The sequence below is a fragment of the Rhincodon typus genome, chromosome 20, assembly GCF_021869965.1.
Source record: "Rhincodon typus isolate 14 chromosome 20, sRhiTyp1.1, whole genome shotgun sequence".
Classification (NCBI taxonomy): domain Eukaryota; kingdom Metazoa; phylum Chordata; class Chondrichthyes; order Orectolobiformes; family Rhincodontidae; genus Rhincodon; species Rhincodon typus.
The window spans coordinates 35,726,176-35,745,754 of NC_063351.1; the positions used below are offsets into that span (position 1 = coordinate 35,726,176).

At 39.3% G+C, this 19,579-nt stretch overlaps 1 protein-coding gene across 6 annotated transcripts in view; it reads right to left on the reverse strand.

Moving 5' to 3' along the window:
• hspa12a (heat shock protein 12A) overlaps positions 1 to 19,579 on the reverse strand; it is a 100,673-nt gene that overhangs the window by 9,545 nt on the left and 71,549 nt on the right. For 5 of the 6 annotated variants that reach the window (XM_048609106.1, XM_048609105.1, XM_048609104.1 and 2 more), the window contains 3 exons: positions 7,735 to 7,821; positions 6,669 to 6,773; positions 2,592 to 2,850 (listed from right to left, as the gene is read on the reverse strand). In XM_048609106.1, the coding sequence (XP_048465063.1) occupies positions 2,592 to 2,850; positions 6,669 to 6,773; positions 7,735 to 7,821 (451 nt within the window). The remainder of the gene's footprint in view (positions 1 to 2,591; positions 2,851 to 6,668; positions 6,774 to 7,734; positions 7,822 to 19,579) is intronic. The other variant, XM_048609107.1, reaches the window with a different exon arrangement.

Below are 19,579 nucleotides of genomic sequence, written 5' to 3' on the forward strand. Positions count from 1 at the left end.
ACCTGATAGGCCTTGCAAAAGTTGCTATAACAGAGTTGTATAGTGTTATGGTCAATGTTGTTCTGAACGCTGGGTAGTTTGCTGCAAACAATGGTCTGTTTAAGGTTTGGTGGTTGTTTGAAGACAAGAAGTGGAGGTGTGAGGAAAATCTTGGCGAGATGTTCATTATCATCGATGACATTTTAAAGGCTGTTCCGAGGAAGAACTGGATGACAAAGGCTACTCTATCGGTCACAACCTGTGTCTGTTTTCTGAGGAGGTCAGTGCGGTTTTTCACTGTGGCATGTCAGAACTGGCAATCGATGAGTTGAGCATCGGATCCTGTTCTTATGCCCTTCAAAACGTTCAGGTGTCCGTCGTGTTCATCTTCATCTGAGCTGATCCTGTGTATGGGCAGGGCTTGTCCATAAGGGGATGGCTTTTTTGATATGTTTAGGGTGGAAGATAGAGAAGTGCAGCATCGTGAGGTTATCCATGAGCTTACAGTAGAATGAGGTACTGAGGTGTCTGTCCTTGATGGAGATGCATGTGTCCAAAAATAAAATTGATTCTGAAGAGTAGTCCATGGTAAGTCTTGTGGTGGGATGAAAATTGATGATATCACTATGTAGTTGTTTCAGTGATTCCTCACCATGAGTCCAAAGGAAGAAAATGTCATCAATGTATTTGGTGTGTAGCATTGGTCAGAGGTCTTGTGCAGCAAAGAAGTCTTGCTCAAACTTGTACTTGAAAATATTGGCATACTGGGGAGCAAATTTGGTCCCCATGGCTGTTCTGTGTGTCTGGATGAAGAAGTGGTTGTCAAAGCTGAAGACATTGTGGTCGAGGATGAAAGGGGTGAGTTGTAGGATAGCATCTGGCAATTGGCAGTTGTTGGTACTGAGTTGCAGCGATGCCATCACTGTGCGGGATGCTGGTGTAGAATGCCAAAACATCCATTGTGATGAGGAATATTCTTGGTTCAAACGGTCCACGGGTGCTGAGTTTCTGCGGAAAAAAAACTGTAGTGTCATTACAGAAGCTGGGGGTTCCCTGTACAATGGGTTTCAAGATGCCCTCGACATAGCCAGAGAAGTTTTCACACAGGGTTCCATTGCCTGATACAATGGGACGTCCATGTGTGCTGGCTTAGAGTATCTTCAGAAGGCGGTAGAAGTCCTGTGTGCAGGAAGTACATCTGAAGGACTGGATCTTGATCAGTCTGAGTTGATGGGTGTGTTCTTTGGTCGGATCAGCAGGTAGTTTTGTGTAGTGTTCCTGGTTGTACAGTTGTCGGTATACTTCTTTGCAGTAGTCCATTCCATTCTGTATGACGATGGCTCCTCCTTTGTCTGCTGGTTTGATGACAATGTTGCGATTGGTCTTGAGAGCATGGATGGTGTTGTGTTGTGTGTGGGTGACCTATGGGGTGAATCATTTCATCCAAGATGTTTGCTCATTTTCAGATACATTCTAAATTGTTCAAGAAACACACCATGTGTAGTCACAGTCAGTCAGTGTGGCATTTTATAAATTCCTGCTTTTGGAATAAAACCAGCCGGATTCTAGGTTAAAACTCTGAGACAGATTCTGAACAAGGCCTCACACCTAAAATTCAGTGTCTGACCTGAGATGTCACCTTTTGTATATTCCTATCACTCTGCCTGTTTGAAGTTTGGAAAGTTAGGCAGATTCTAATGAAACCTTTAATTATCTTGGGGCAGTGGCTTGAAACAGATTCTTGAATTTGCATCCTAATCAACTGAAATTTGCATCTCCTTTCTAACAGAGTTCTCCATATCCTGCTTTTGCAATTTCTACAATACAGGAATATAAGAATGAATAAAGATTCCACAGGAGGCACTCAGTCAGCCATTTTAGGTTTGTTCACTCCACTCACACCGGTTGTATGATCTTTTGATCTCTCTGCCCTTCCTCTCTCTGCCTATAATTCTGTGTTTAGTGTGCTCTCCTCTCACTGCACTTGACAAAGAGGTTGTGCTCCAAAAGTTTGTGATTTCAAATAAACCTGTTGGACTATAACCTGGTGTTGTGTGATTTTTGACATCATAAAGAAGGGCTTGGTTTGATCTGGTTTACCTGCAGTTGCCCTGTAAAATTGTCTGAAAGTTTAAGACACACAATTAGGCAGACTTATAAAAATCCTTTTTGCCAAATATCTCAACCGAAAGTGCTAGAGGACGAGGAGGAAAAAGGTGAGCAGATTTCCACTTTTGTCCAAACAGCTGGATTCTTGCCTACATTATCAACAGTTCAGAAAAATCCAGCCTTTTAGAGAGGCCGAGCTAGCGCCACCCACATTTCATGAATGAAAAAAAAGTAAACAACTCGTGATCTCCTCAACCTCCCCCAATTTTCCATGCCCAACAAATCCAAGAGGGCAGTTAAACTAGACAGCAGGAAACTAATTTCAGAACTCAGGACGTACAGCATCATGAGCTTTGGGATAACCATCACATATCCATTAACTTGCATTTATCATCTTATCTCCCTGTCTCATATCCTTGATTGGGAATACTCAGGAAGGCTCAAATGCTTATATTTACCAGTGAACCTGTGCTGTACAAATTTAAACATGTCTGTCTACATACCTGCTTTTCCTAAGGGCATGCTCCACACTGTGACCTCTGAATTTTTTATAGTAATCGATGAATGAAAATGGCAAATTGATGTTGAGTGGATTGATTCTACCAGGAGCAGCAGCCCTTTTACGTGACTCAAATGCAATCATTAAATCTACCCAAGCCGCTGGACGTTTGATTTTAAATTGTTCAATGAAATCCTCCCCAAAAATTTTACAAAGAAGTTTTTCAAATTCATAGTCCACTCCTATAGAGCCAAAGGGTCCACCTGGAATTGAAAGAAGACGTAACTGAGTTAAACAATAACAACTAGCATTATTTAACTCCTATAACAAACCAGAATGTCCCACTGCAATATTACTAAAGAAAATTTGACACTGCATTTCATAAGGAGCTATTAGGACAGTCGACCAAACATGTCCCAATGAGTTAGATTTTAAAGAATAGCTTAAAGGAGAATAGACAGCTGGAGAGGAGAGGCTTAAGGTATGAAATCCAAAATTTAGGGTCTTGGTAGCTGAAGATATGACGTCTAACGTGAGTGATTAAAATTAGGATGCTCAACAATCCAGAAATGAAGAAGTACAGAGATTAGAGGGAGAAGGAAATTTATGGAGATATGGAAGATAGTTACTTTGAAAAGATCTTTTGCTGACTTATGTCTGGTCTATTGCAACAATTTAAATTTGTGCTAAGAAATTGATATATCCCTTGTGTATTGTGGCTTTAATCTTAATGGAGCGTTACCAAATCTTGAGGATATTAATGAAGGCTTTGAATTCTTCAATGTGAATTTAAGTACCATATGTGCCATAGCTACAACATGACTGCATCACCTAATGAATTAGTGAGAATGAAAAAGGGGACCCTGAAACGAAAGGAACAGCACAAGATCAACAAGTAGCTCTTAATAAGATCTAAACAAGATCTATCAGCGAGAAATGCCGTGCCCTGAATCCAAGCACTGGGAGCCGTCCATTACAATCACCTAAAGAGGCTATTCTTCAAGTATGGAACAGTATAGGGTCTTTTTGAGCCACGTATGGAAAACGGTATACAGTTTTGGTCTCCTTAATCAAAAGGACTAATTGAATTAGAAGAAGGTTGAGAGAAGGTTCATGCAACTAGTACCTGGGATGAAGGTATTATCTTATCAAAGGTTGAGCAGATTACAACTAAATGCATTGGAGTTTAGAAGAATGAGAAGTGATCTTATTGAAAGATACAAGATCCTCAGGGGACTTGACTAGGTAAACACCAAAAGAAAGTTTTCCCTTGTGAAGGAATCTAGAACAAAAGGAACACAGTTTAAAAATTAGGGCTAACCCATTTAAGATTGAGAAAAATGCTCTCATTTGGTCATTAGTCTGTGGAATTCTCTTAGCCAAAGAACAGTGGAAGTTGGATTCTGCATTCAATGTTGAGTTAGATAGATGAGAATTGACAAAGGAGTTAAGGATTATGCAAGATGAACACAGTGAAATAAAAACAGAAAATGCTGAAGAAACTCAGCATGTCTGGCAACATCTATGGAGTGATGAACTGACTAACTTTCCAAATCCAAAATGATTCTTCTTCAGTACTTTCATATCAGTCTTGAACATTAACTCTGCCCCTCTCTCCACAGATGCTGCCGAACCTGTTGAGTTTCTCCAACATGTTTTGTTCTTATTTCTAATTTCCAGCATCTACAGTATTCTGTTTTGTGGAGTTGAGGCCACATTCTACTAAACAGCAGATCTGGCCAGATGGCCTACTCATGCTCCTGTGTTCTTGTGTAAACATAGAGAAAGTTTTATTATTTTAATCTTACATCTCATTCCTATGAGGAAGACAATAGATACATTAATAGAATAAAACGCAAGTTGAATGTAGTTTCAGAGATAGTAGGAACTGCAGATGCTGGAGAATCTGAGATAACAAGATGTAGAGCTGGATGAACACAGCAGGCCAAGCAGCATGAGAGGAGCAGGAAGGCTGACGTTTCGGGCCTAGACCCTCCCCCTACCGCATCCCAAAACCAGCCCAGCTCATCCCCGCCTCCCTAACCTGTCCTTCCTCCCACCTATCCCCTCCTCCCACCTCAAGCCCCACCCCCATCTCCTACCTACTAACCTCATCCCGCCCCCTTGACCTGTCCATCCTCCCTGGACTGATCTATCTCCTCCCTACCTCCCCACCTACACTCACCTTTACTGGCTCCATCCCCGCGTCTTTGACCTGTCTGTCTCCTCTCCACCTATCTTTTCCTCTATCCATCTTCTATCCGCCTCCCCCTCTCTCCCTATTTATTTCAGAACCCCTTTCCCCTCCCCCATTTCTGAAGAAGGGTCTAGGCCCGAAACGTCAGCCTTCCTGCTCCTCTGATGCTGCTTGGCCTGCTGTGTTCATCCAGCTCTACACCTTGTTATCGCAAGTTGAATGTACTTCTATCTAGTCAAACTAGCACTCTCACCGCTTCCTTGGGAGAGTTTTATGGATCATCCACCAGCATATTTGCAGGTGAGATAAAATGGTTAGCTGGACTATCACTGCCTCCATGAGTTGCCCCCACGATATGACAGGAAGAGAGTTAGTCAACAAGTCCTTTTTGAGTTTATTTAGACCCTTAACAAGCCAATTAATAACCCTACTTAAAAGGTGTCATTCCACTTGTGCTGTTATAATAGAGAGGGTGTGAGGAGATGGCATGAAGGAGGTCAGCCCACTATTTCATGACCTTAGGCTAAAAAGGCAGGAAGGAAACATAGATAACAAGGTGTAGAGCTGGATGAACACATCAGGCCAAGCAGCATCAGAGGAGCAGGAAAGCTGACGTTTCGGGTCGAGAACCTTCTTCAGGCTTGGCCTGCTGTGTTCATCCAGCTCTACACCTTGTTATCTCAGATTCTCCAGCATTGGCAGTTCCTACTATCTCAGGAAGGAAACATACCTCTTTTGGCTGGGGGTGCCTTGGGCTCATCATAAAAATCCCTCACCCCATCCCCAAGATACCACACCTCTCTTTATTCTGAATGTGAATCCCATGCTCCTTACATACTTCCTAGGCTCCCCGACCCCCTCCAATCAAAACAAGGATATTAAACGAAGGTATGTGTAATCTTTTCCTGTTGACTCTCTTGCAGCCCTAGAAGTAACCACTACTTCCTTCTTAGCACTGCTGGGACTACTCAGCTGTCAGCCAATCAGGTTGACTAGCAGTTCTAAAGGACAGGACATCTTGTTGAGTTTCTCCAGCATGTTCTGTTTTCAGGGGCAGAGGACCCACAGTTCACTCATTAAGACTATCCCAGTTTATCATCATGGTGAGGAAGTCTTTCTTTTTTTATTGTTCAGCTCAAGAGGCTACTCTGACTGATTGCAATTACCAAGCCCAAATATTCACAGAAACTTTGGAGAAATCACAGAGACATACTGTACACAAGAGATCCTTCAGAACATCACGCCTGTACTGACACAAATGTACTAAATCAACTAGTCCCACTTTCCTGCACTAAGCCCATAGCCTTGAATGTTACAACACTTCAAAGTGGTCATCCAAGTACTTTTTAAAGGTTGTGAGTTTTCCTAGGCAGTATGTTCCAAACCCCACCATCTTCTGGGTGAAAAGAATTTTCCTCAATTCCCCTCTAAATCGCTTGCCTTTCACTTTAAAATTATGCCCCCTTATTATTCACCCTTCGAGTAAAGGGAACAGCTGCTTTCAATCCACCCTGTCCATGCCCCTCATAACCTTGTACACCTCTTTCCGGTCCAGTCTCAACCTTCTCCGATCCAAAACATCATTTCCACGAATGTTATGGCAATTTATGGGACGACTCTCAGGGAAATTAACCCTCAAGGATCTAATCTAATATGTTCTTCACTTGTAGAAGTTACTCACTCATGAAATGGCATGTTTATCTATTAAGTTATCAGAAGAGCTATGACAAATTAAGGCCAGATGTAAAGGAATCAAATGTATTTCATTAAATTTACCTGTGTTGTGATCAACCAATTTTTTTTAATCTAAGCACTTGTAATATTTCAATACAAAATATAGATTGTGATTTTGTAACAATCGGTAGGAAAAAAAAACACTTTTACCTGAAGCTTTATAGAGTTCTTTCAAGTGTCCTTCAGGCATTTTCACTTCATGAACTGTGAGATCTACAGTACCCCCTCCGCAGTCAACCACAATATAACGGTCACCTGATGATGTAAATTGCATTTTGAAATGCATTTATGAAGAACTTGCCTGAAACTGCAAATTATACTACCCATGTAGATATTAATAACATTTCAAGAATGCATGTTTCAACACTAGCCACATAATGATACATGTACTAAGTTCAAATTGCAGCTTAACACTCAACAGTGCATTTCAATGAAGACAATTTAGCAACCATTGCTCAGGAAGACAACATACACTTGTCATTACACTCTAAAATTGTTAACAAATGATTGTATATCTTCAAGAATCACCTTAGAATAAGACACTTCTTTTGAACTTGCTTTAGTACATAACTTAATGACTTCATGATAAATCCCTGCCTGTACTATTTAAATTGCATATTTTACAACCTTCTAAAACTGCCCACAAAGGAATTTGATGTAAATACATTAAAAACATACACAGACAAAATCAAGTTCCATAGCATTATAGTTCAACGCACGTTAGGTTTTGAAGCAGTTAAACTTACTACAGTGCAGTATGATCTAAATTATGTTTTTGACTTTCGTTCATTTTTTTTTGTATAGTCTTCAATATACTACAAATCCAGGTATAGAAACATTTTTAACTGTTTAAACAAACTATTAAACGACTGTACAACAAGTACATGAATGTATAGTAAGAAGAGTACGCTGTACAGCAAGCATTTGGAACTCATTTATGCAAGGCTTTTGCTTGAAATGAGAGCTTCCCTTAATAAAATCAATAAAGTTAAATTTAAATATTAAAGATGCATCAAGATAGGGTGCAAATGCAGCACAGCAACGCCACACAAAGCAGTGAAGTGACAGCAACCTTTTCCTTTGATCTCTCTTTCATCACTGTTTTGTATGTAAATGTCCCACAGAAACAACATATGCAATGTTAACAGAAAATGGCACCATTGCCAGAATAATGAAAATCAGAAAGAGCCAAGAATGCCAGGAAAGAAGACACTACCTTGCTCCAATTCTGACCAGATTTCTCCTATGACATTTTCCACCATAAAGGTGCGACTCTGCCGATTACGTCGTGTGTATTCTTTAGCTAGTTGTTGATAGAGAGAAAATAACTGAGCATAATACAGAAAGGATCATAAATTGTCAACTTGCAATAATTCAGTTACTAAACAAGGGTTTGTTCAGAATTTAAAAGCTTTTACTGAAAGAAAGAAACCTTGCTTTTCATGGAATTTTGTTTTGAATTTAAGAAGGTTTATCATCAGCTAAAATTTTAAATTAGGGTTAAGTATGATGGCAGGGATGGAATGTGAATATTGATATTTATAATTAGGCTCTCCAGATATTAATACACAAAATTTAAATTAAATCCTTTTGCTACAATTTCAATGCAATATTTTCAGCCAATTGAATGAGATTAGAACTTTTGTTTTAATAGTGGACTAAGGAATATCACATACATTTATTAGAAGTTACTATCTTAATATTACAAATTGTTGTTACTTGGCTTTATAATTTGGTCCACATGTAAGGAAAAGATGTAAAATTCTAGCAGAATATCTGAGATAACACAAGTTAATTAAAGTAACATTTTCTTTTCCAATATGAACATAGCACTAGCGCAGATCAGATCTATGTGAGCCAAATTTGACTACTGTTGTTTAAAAATTAAATTTCCCCTAAATGAGTTGATGGGTTGGAAGAAAATTCTATTATATGCTATTATATATATATATATTTTACTAGGAAGTTAGGTTGTATTATTCTTTGGTGGATTCAGTTTACATTATTTTCATGTTAAATTTTCTATGGCAGTGCACTAACTCTAAAATAAATGCAAGTTTAGTAGCAAGAGATAGAGAAATAATAGTAGCAAAACACAGCATGAAAATACAAAGATGAGGTTGAGGATGAAGAAATGCAACAGCAATATTTAAGACCGATACCATCTTCAAGCTAGTCATCTTAAAATGCATTCATTATTTTAACTATTTCTCACCAAAAATGTTGAGATCTTATTTTCATAAATTTTGGACATCATGAGATAATAAGCTGTCAGATAAGTAAGTTTACTTTTTTCAATTTCTTCCCCTCCAATTTGCAACTGAATATTTAACTTTTTTGGGGTAAGCTCTTACCTGTACTGGAAACAAGCAGCCCTCCACACTCCAATCTTATGTCTGAATCTGTTCAGATGGTTGATGGGTTGCTAATGAATGGGAGGGGCAGCATCTCAGTGGGTTTGGATCTATCTTGAACCAATGTCCCACTAAATAAAGATCAAGAGCTGTTCCCATTTCAAGAGCTTTATGAGTAACTACTACTATTTCCCCACGGTTTACCTCTGGTCAGCAAGGTAAAGGCTTGGCTACTTCCTATTCTGAAGGAAGTACTGTGGTACACAGGAACAAATAATTTTTAAAATAAAATTAACAAATTTTGACCTCACTTTTCAGGCAATCTGAATAAATGAAATTTATTTTTGAAACAATCAAAATTAACACAAGGAAAGTAAATAAATCACTAGACCATGGGCTAAAATTGAAGTTTGCGTGCATTCTAAAGTTCTACCACAAAGAATAATTGTTTGACTTTGGGAGTATTTTCTCCATCCAGACATAGAACATACACATGGACTACTTCCCAGCTTTAATGGGAACACTCAGGAAATCATGATCATTTGTGACTTTTGGTGGAATTTTCCCATGTTAATTCTAAGACTAACATGTTGCTTCTACTGGCAAGGTAACTTAACCGGTTGCCAAATGTTGCTGAAACATCGGGGTGTATACCTTCTTGATTCTAAAGTCAGTCAGTTGAGGGCTACTATCCTCAGTGGATCTAACAATGAGAAAGTAAGCTTTTTCTTTCTTACCCTCTCATGGGAGGTGATGGATTCCATTAGGAAGAGATCAGCAGTTGGACAAGAAGGATGGACTTTCAGAGGCCATGGCATTGGCCACCATCTGTGCTTCTGATTGGCCCTAGACTGGGCATTGGATTGATCACTGAGGGTCTTAACTGGTGGCTTAATTAGTTGAGAAGGATACTTATAGATTAAATTTCATTGCTAAGGTGGCAGGAAAGGGATGAGTTGCCCAATTATTTCTCTTCTAGCTACCTTCAGCTCACCATGTCTTCACCACCATTCAATGAGATAATGGCTGATCTCATAATTCTGAATTCCACTTTCCTGCCTTTTCCTTATTCTCCTTGATTCCTTTACTGATGAAAAATCAGTCTATCTCAGCCTTGAATACATGTAATTACCCAGGCTTGACAGTACTTTTGTGGTAAGAATTCCACCAAGTCACTACCTCTGAGAGAAAGTATGTTTTATCATATTAAATATTATTCAAGCAACCGCCACAAACTAATGTGTACATTCATTACCCACTGCATTCAAGTTAATGGATTTGTCTGACATTTAATTTTGAATAGTTGCTTTTTTAGTACAGATCTCGAGTATTGCTGAAAAAAAAGTCATTTATCAAAGCTGTTTTGCATTCATCAGGACAATTTGCAAGAATACCAATTCAAAGGAGAAACCACATTTATACTACATGAGAGAAAAGCTATGGAGAGTGCTTACACAAAATGTGTCTTTTTACAGCAATACTTTGAAGTTGGAAGCTTGCATTCTGCTGTAAAAAAATGAACCACCAGAAAGAAATTCATGAGTAGAAGAGCAAGATTTTTGCTACCAAAGCAAAATCAGGTGTTCTCTATGGTGCTACTGCAACTGACAGTGATGCACAGTCAACAGGATAACTCTGATCTGCTAACTGCATGTTGCAATCCAGATACTGGTATCAGACTTCAGTTGCAGAATAACTGCATCCTTGCATAAGCACCAAACTTTAATAAGACTGCTTCAGTAAATTAACAAGTTAAAAGCAAACAAATGTCTTGAGCTTAAAGCAATATCAAAACTAAACTTATTTTCATATATTCTCATTCTCCTTCACCATGTTCATAAAAGTTATATGATACATTAGTTGCAGTTACTGATTCACTGTGTTTTTTGAGATCTTTTACAACTCATTTTGGGGGAGGCGATGACCTAGTGGTATTATTGCTGAACTTTTAATTCGGAAACCCAGATAACATTCTAGGGACCCGGGTTCAAATCCCATCACGGCAGATGGTGGAATTTGAATTCAATAAATATCTGGAATTAACAGTCTAATGATGACTGCGGATCCATTGTCAAATGTCAGAAAAACTCATCTGGTTCACTAATGTGCTTTAGAGAAGGAAACTGCCATCCTTACCTAGTTTGGCCTACATGTGACTCCAGACCCACAGCAATGTGGTTGACTCTTAATTGCCCTCTGGGTAATTAGAAATGGGCAATAAATACTGCCCAGCCAGCAACACCCTCATCCCGTTAACAAATAAAGAAAAAAGAAATTCCTGTTTGGCAAAACAAACTAAAAGCACTGACAGGTTGGTTTCTTTATCATCCATGAATTATTATTCATTGACTATTATAAACAAATCATAACACAAACAGCTATTAAAGTTAACCAGTTTATGTTCCCAAATATCCTCCATACAAGTAGTGTCAACTCAATTCTCCTTTTCCTGTAGTCCTCCCAACTATCAACCTTTTCTTAAATGGTTTCTGCTTCGACACAATACCTGGTAACATCTCATAAGCTTCATAACCCTCTGTACTAATAAAGATTATCTCAGTGGTAAATCTATTGCAATTATTTTAGTTTTATCTTGTGGGCAGAAGGAATAATGGATCTAGTTCTGGTGATTGAAGCAGGGCAAGTGCACTGCACTCCACTAGAGAATTGCTGGTTGATGGTGATTATCATAAGATCACAGAACTTAGGAGCAGCAGTAGGTCAATCAGCTCTTCAAGCTTACTGTGCCATTATAGTTCATGACTGGGTCATCTATTTCAACGCCGTATTCCTTATATACCCCTTGACGTCGTTAGTAACCAATCTATCAATCTCTGCCTTGAATTTACTGAATGGCTAGGCTTCCACAGTCCACTGGGATAGATTTCCAAAGACTCATCATTCTCCGAGTGAAGAAGTTAGACTTCATTTCAGTCATAACTGGCCTGCCTTTTATTCTGAGGCTGTGCGCTCTGGTTCTAGCTCCAACGGCCAAGGAAAATATCCTTTCTGCATCTACTTTGCCTGTAACTTTCCGAATTTGGTACGTTACTACCAGATCACCTTTTCTTCTTCTAAACCCCAGAGAGTACAGGCCAAGAATCTTCAATCTCTCCTCACAGGTCAGTCCCATCATCCCTGAAATCAGTCTGGTGAACCTCTGCTGCATTCTCTCTATGACAAGTATACCCTTCCTTAGGAAAGGAGGCTAGAATTACACCCAATACTCCCAGTGCGGCCTAGTCAATGTTCTATACAATTGAAGCAAGATTTTTTGTTCCTACAGTCAAATCCTCTTGTGATAAAGGTTTATCTTCTGAATTGCTTGCTACACCTGCATACCAGCTTTCAGTGACTTACAAATAAGGGCACCCAGGTCCCTTTGGAAATCAACACTTGCAAATCTCTGACCATTTAAAAAGTACTTTACATTTTCATTCCTCCTACAAAAGTGGACCTTACACTTGTTCCCTTTATATTCCATCTGCCATGCTCTTGCCCACTCATTCACTCACTCCTGCCTGCATCCACTTAAGAGACATTTCATGCTTCTCACAACTCACACTCTCACCAGGTTTTGCATAATCTATGAGCCAGGAAACAGTACAGTTGGACATCTAAATCATTGAAATAGAGATTGTGGACAGCTGGAGCCCCAGCACTGATCTTCATGACACCCCACTGGTTACCATCTGACAGCCTGAGAATGAACCATTTATTGTCACTATTTGCTTTCTGCCTGTTAATGATCTTCAGTCCATGCTGGCATATTACCCCCAATGCCATGCACTCTAATTTTGTTCACTAACTTCCAGCGTGGGATTTTATCGGAAGCCTTCTGAAAATCCAAATCCACTGCATCCATTGGTTTTGCCCTTATTGACTCTGCTAATAACATTCTTTAAAAAAAAACTTTATCAAGTTTGTCAAACATGATTTCCCTTCAAAAATCTATGTTAATTCCATCCAATCAGGCAAGTACTTTCAAAATATCAAGTAATTGCCCTTTATATAATTCTACCCTTTTTTCTCCCTATTACTGACATCATATTAACAGGTCTGTATATGACTTTTTTCCTCTCTCCCTCAATTTTAAACAGTGGAGTTAGTTTTGCTACCTTTGCAAAATTTAAAAAAATGTGAAAAAAATAATTACCAATGCATCCAACATCTCTGTAGCCATCTTTTTCAAAACTCTATGGTGAGTTCATTAGGCTTTGAGGATCTGTCAATTTTCAGTCCCATTAATTTCTCGGTTGCTACTTGTTTATAAATACTAATTTCTTTCAGTTCCACACACTCACTAGGCCCTTGGCTTTTAATTATATCAGGGAGGTTTCTCATGTCTTCTTCCATGAAAACAGACACAAAATACTTATTTAGCTTCTCTGCTGTTTATTTCTTCCCTTTTAGAAATTCGCCAGTTTCTGCCTGAAATAGGTCCTCATATGAGACAACAAGGTGCAGAGCTGGATGAACACAGCAGGCCAAGCAGCATCATAGGAGCAGGAAGGCTGACGTTTCAGGCCTAGACACTTCATCAGAAATGACGCTGCTTGGCCTGCTGTGTTCATACAGCTCTGCACCTTGTTGTCTCAGATTCTCCAGCATCTGCAGTTCCTACTATCTCTGATACAATTAGGTCCTCATATGTTTTTGTTAACCTTGTCCTTTACTTATATATCTGTTCTTATTAGATAATCAGGTTTAAAACAGATATGGAAAGGGCCACAGAAAAATCAAAGGTGACAATACCCAACTGGCAGAGAGCCAATATTAATAGTTCACAAAGAGACACAACCCAAGTGGACTGGAAATAAACATTTATTGGGGAAGCAGTTCAGTGGCAATGAAAGGCCTTCAAGGTGGATATGGTTTTGATACAACTAAACATGTTCCCATAAGATGGAAAAGATGGAGCGTCTATAGATTGAGCTCCCTGTGATGACAAAAATTATTAAAATAAAACTGAGAAAGAAAGTTTATGGCTGGTAGGTGTAGGGGGTGCTGGATGACTAGAGAAATTGAGGTTTTGGTCAAGAAGAAGAAGGGAGAATATGTCAGGTATAGACAGCAGGGATCGAGTGAATCTCTAGAAGACAGTAGAAGTATACTTAAGAGGGAAATCAGGAAGGCATAAAAGGGGACATGACAATGCTTTGGCAAATATGATTAGGGAGAATCCAAAGGGGTTCTACAAATACATGAAAGGCAAAAGGGTAACTAGGAGAGAACAGGGCCCCTTAAAGATCAGCAAAGCCACCTATGTGTGCAACTGCAGGAGATACTAAGTGAGTATTTTACATCATTTTTTAATGTGGAGAAGGATATGGAAGCTAGAGAACTTGGGGAAATAAATAACGGCATTTTGAAAAATGTCCATATTATGGAGGAGGTGGTGCCGGATGTCTTAAAACGCATATAAATGGATAAATCCCTGGGACCTGATCAGATGTACCCTAGAACTTGATGGGAAGTTAGAGAAGTGGATATTTGTGTCAGCAATAGCCACAGGCGAAGTGCCAGAAGACTGGAGGTTGGCTAACATGGTGCCATTGTTTAAGAAAGGTGATAAGGAAAAGCCAGGGAACTATAGACCGGTGAGCCTGACATCAGTGGTGGGAAAGTTGTTGGAAGTGATCCCGAGGGACAGGATTTACATGTATTTGGAAAGGCTGGGAGTGATTCGGGATAGTAAACTTGGCCTTGTGCATGGGAAATCATGCGTCACTAACTTAATTGAGGTTTTTGAAGAAGTAACGACAACGATTGATGAAGGCAGAGCAGTGGACTTCAGTAAAGCATTCAACAAAGTTCCGCACGGTGGTCTGGTTAGCAAGGTTAGATCAGATGGAATACAGGGAGAACTAACTATTTGGATACAGAACTGGCTCAAAAGTAGAAAACAAAGGGTGATGGTAGAGGGTTGTTTTCAGACTGGAAGTCTGTGACCAGCAGTGTGCCACAAGGATCAGTGCTGGGTCCACTGCTATTCGTCATTTATATAAATAACTTGGATGATGAACATAGGAGGTTTGGTTGGTGAGTCTGCAGATGACACCAAAATTGGAGGTGTGGTGGACAGTGAATAAGGTTACCTCAGAGTACAACAGGACCTTGATCAGGTGGACCAATGGGCCGAGGAGTAGCTGATGGAGTTTAATTTAGACAGATGTGCATTTTGGAAAGGAAAATCAGGGCAGGACTTATCAGTAAGTGTATAAGGCCCTGGGGAACGTTGCTGAACAAAGAGACCTTCGAGTGCAGGTTCGTAGTTCCTTGAAAGTGGCGTCGCAAGTAGACAGGATAATGAAGGCGGCGTTTGGTATGCTTCCCTTTATTGGTCAGTGCATTAAGTATATGATTTGCGAGGTCTTGTTGTGCTGTACAGGACATTGGTTAGGCCACTTGTGGAATACTACATTCAGTTCTGGTTTCCCTGCTATAGGAGGGATGTTATGCAACTTGAAAGAGTTTAGAAAAGATTTACAAGGACGTTGCCAGGGTTAGAGGTTTGAGCTATAGGGAGAGGCTGAATAGGCTGGGGGTATTTTCCCTAAAACATTGGAGGCTGAGGCATGACCTTCTAGAAGTTTATAAAATCATGAGGGCCATAGATTGGGTTAGTAGCCAAGGACTTTTCCCTAGGATAACAGAGTCCAAAACTAGAGTGCATAGGCTTAAGAGGAGAGGGGAAAGATTTAAATGGGAACCAAGGGGCAACTTTTTCACGCAGAGTGTGGTGCGTGTATGGAATGAGCTGCTAGAGGAAGTGGTGAAGGCTGGTATAATTACCACATTTGAAAGGCATCTGGATAGGTATACGAAGAGAAAGTATTTAGAAGGATATGAGTCAAATGCGGCAAATGGGACTAGATTAATTCAGGATATCTGGTGGGCATAGATGATTTGGACCGAAGGGTCTGTTTCCACGCTACACAGCTGTATGACTCTAGTTCAGGCGCAGAAAACCAAGAGTGCATGGAATATTACAATAGGATGTAAGAAAGGCAAAGATGAAACATGAGAACTCGTTTGTGAGTAGCAGAAAAAATCTTTTGGAAGAGGTGTTCTTTAGTGGTGATATTATACAACATGACAGGGTCGACAGAGGATATTTCCCCTCATGGGGGAATGTAGAACTGGGGGGACAGTTTCAAAATCATGGTGCCCCATTTTAAAGTACCCATACTAAAAGGATAAAGAAAAATAGCTACGCTGAATAGTAAACATAGGAAGTCCTGCATTTGTTATATTTTCCAAAGAATCTGGTTAATGTAGAGTTGTTTGAATCATTGTTTTATCGGTGATTTTTTTGTGTAAATGTTAAATGTTAAATGCATTGGCTGTGTTTTTGAACAAAATAAACTTCTTGTGTATAATTAATGTTAAAATTCAGAGAAGTTTATTTGTCTAGGAACATGTGAAGTGTAGAACGAAGCATTCTCATCATGCTTTGACAAATGCAAATAAAGCATTCAGGAAAACACGAGTATTTCTTTACCCAGACTAAAAATATAAACAGGATCACATTTATGTTAATTTAGTGCAAGGCTGATAGAAACTGAGCAATACTCCATGGTTAAAAACCGAAAGAACTGCAGATGCTAGAAATCAGAAACAAAAACAGAAATTGCTGGAAAAGCTCACAAGGTCTGACTGTAACCGTGGAGGGAAATCAGAGTTAATGTTTCGAGACCAGTGACCCTTAGAATCATTCTGAGGAATGACCAATGGACCCGAAATGTTCAATCCGATTTCTCTTCACAGATGCTGCCAGGCTTAACTCAGGCTTGTGTCAACCTTTAGTGGACTTTTCAGTTCAAGGTGTCCTGGGCACTAGAGCTATTGTAAAATGTCAAAACAAATTAGTCACTAAATCTTCAAATACCTCGGTTGAACTCCATTACTGCTGGTGTGGCTATATATGCTATTCTGTATTCCATGGAGGGATACAGAATCTTCAGCCCTGGTAGTACTTGCCATGGCTCACTCAAACTTTTAGGTAAAGCCATATCTATTCCTAGCAATTTTTCAGATACTTCAATGTGAAATGGGGTGTATATTGAAACACGTGGATTTTTGGGAACAATGTTTCATGAAAAAATCTGTTTCTCATTAGTTGTTAAATCAACAATACAATGGCATAAATTAAATCAAAGACTTTGCATGCCACCTGCATGTAACCTCATTTTGATTAAAAACATTGTTGACTGTTTTGGACTGTCCCAAAGAGAAAATATATTCACAAAGACAAAACTGCTTTAATGGCTGCAAAGTTATTAAGTGGTTACAAGGAAATCAGGCTTAGAAAATGTTTCAGAAGATATCTTGCCAGATTTGTAAACAGATAGGTATTTTCGATAATTATAAATAACATCATTCCATTTAAAATACAAGTCCAACACAATATATACATCAAATTGCACACAATATTCACCATAGCAACAATGACACACTTTTATAGGCCTGTTCTTACTCACTATTCAACCTCCCTGAAAGGTCATTGGGAAGGCAATTGCTTACTTATCAACCTGCTGTAAATAAGATGTTACTGATTGTAACATGCCATTTTAATTCATCAATGGCAAAGAATTGGTAGAAAAGGCACATGTTTAAAGAGACCGGTTGCTCTTTTTTCAGAAACTTGTGCGACAACAGGCCTGGCCAATCTCAGATACATCTGACTAACATAAAGAGTCATCACAAAGGTCTCCTATGGCACAGTGGTAGTGTCCCTACCTTAGTCCAGGTTCAAATCCCATCTGCTCTAAAAGGTGTATAAACACGTCTGAAAAGGTTGATTAGAAAATATGAAAGAAGAACCACCACAATGTCTAGAGTCATCAATATCATAAATGGGTGCTAGTGAAATCCTGTTGCCAGCCAACATACTTTCTTTTAATTAATTAGGAGTGATAAATTTGACAGCAGATATCGGAATATGTATAAAAACACTAGAGGGCAGTGTCATTATATCTCGGTGCCAATGTGCATACATTTGTATAAAAATAAATAAATGTCGTGTTTTGCAGGTGTCCAGCATGAATGGTAATAGGTGTATTTGAGGAACGAAAGATTAAAATACAAGCTGAGCTGGTTTGAGTGCTATCACTTGATACGTGTGGTTTTCCCTTTAAAAATAGTGCAATATCAGACATATGCTAATTACATTGTGTAATGAAGCTCATGCTACAACCATAGCAATTAAACATGCCATTGATATCTTGAAACAGAGCTTCACTTGTATACACAGATTGGAGCAGCTTTTCAGCATATCCCCTCCCAGGGTTTCCCAGGATAATCATCCACTGCTGTATGCTTCACAGCTTCCATCTGGAAAGAATTTCCAGCATGTTTCTCAATAAATAGAATAGCAAAGCTATAGCAGAGGGTATGCAAATGAGGGTTTAGCAAAGGTGCCAGCAATGAAGCTCAGAGGATTATGTTCCAGGCAGTAGTTCCACACACCTTCCAAGAAGTGCATAATTTCTTAAAGTGGAAAACCATACCGGTGAGTAGTAGTGATGCCCCCAGCTCACTTTATTTTAAACTTTTAGACTCAATAAACCATTGAAAATTAGACACTTGAAAACAGAAAATGCTGACAACAGTCAGCAGGTCAGGTAGCATTGAATTATGCCAAAGATCCTTTACTTGAAAGATTACTCTTTTACTCACTTCACTGATGCTGTCTGACCTGCCCAGGCGTGTTTCCAGAACATTCTCTTTTATTTCTAATATCCAGTTTTCACAGTGTTTTGCTTCTTTTAAAAAAAATAAATACTTAATTTACGATTCACATGAACATTAACAAACACAATATGAACATCCAAAGTATGGCAGCTAAAATGACTACGGCCCCATCAATGGGACACTGGCTGATTTATGAACTCTGCAGCCACAGTAACCCGGTGTGTATTTCAGACATTCAAGTACACACTGCACCATAATTTTGCTATTTGTGAATGGAAAATCAGAATTTCTAATACACAGGCTGTTGGTGAGACTGTCTGCTGCCAGTGCAGAGGTTTAGAATTGTCTTCAAATGGCTGTCGTTTAATATTGTAAGGACACTGATTTTACCACATTTGATTGGAATTATGACCATTTAGAAATAAATTTAGGAACTGACGAATTTACAAAGATTTTTTCCATTTTCCTAGACTGACAATCATGCATAATTCCACTGGCATTGACTGCATTTCAATCCTCACTCAGTTGAGCATTCTACATCTGTAAGCCCAGACAGTGATTGAAAGCACACACATACACACCCACAAAGAGACAGACATACATACACACAAACCCACATGTACATACCCATCCCCATGTACACACACCCATGCATACATGTAAACCTGCATGTGCACTTCCACCCTCACAGACACACACATACATGTTGCATACACTGCACATACTCGAGTGAATATAGATACAGACGCTCACATAAAGGCATGCATACTTCAACGATAGCTAGTGAAACACTCCAAATTCAGAAGTCCCACTTCCATTTCTGACAGATCCCATCTTTGTTCGAGTGGGGAAAGATGGCAAGATGTGAAACATACTTGAGGGAAACCAAAACCCAGAAGGATCATTTAAGAGATAGTAGGAATTGCAGATGCTGGAGAATCTGAGATAACAAGGTGTAGAGCTGAATGAACACAGCAGGCCAAGCAGCATCAGAGGAGCAGGAAGGCTGAC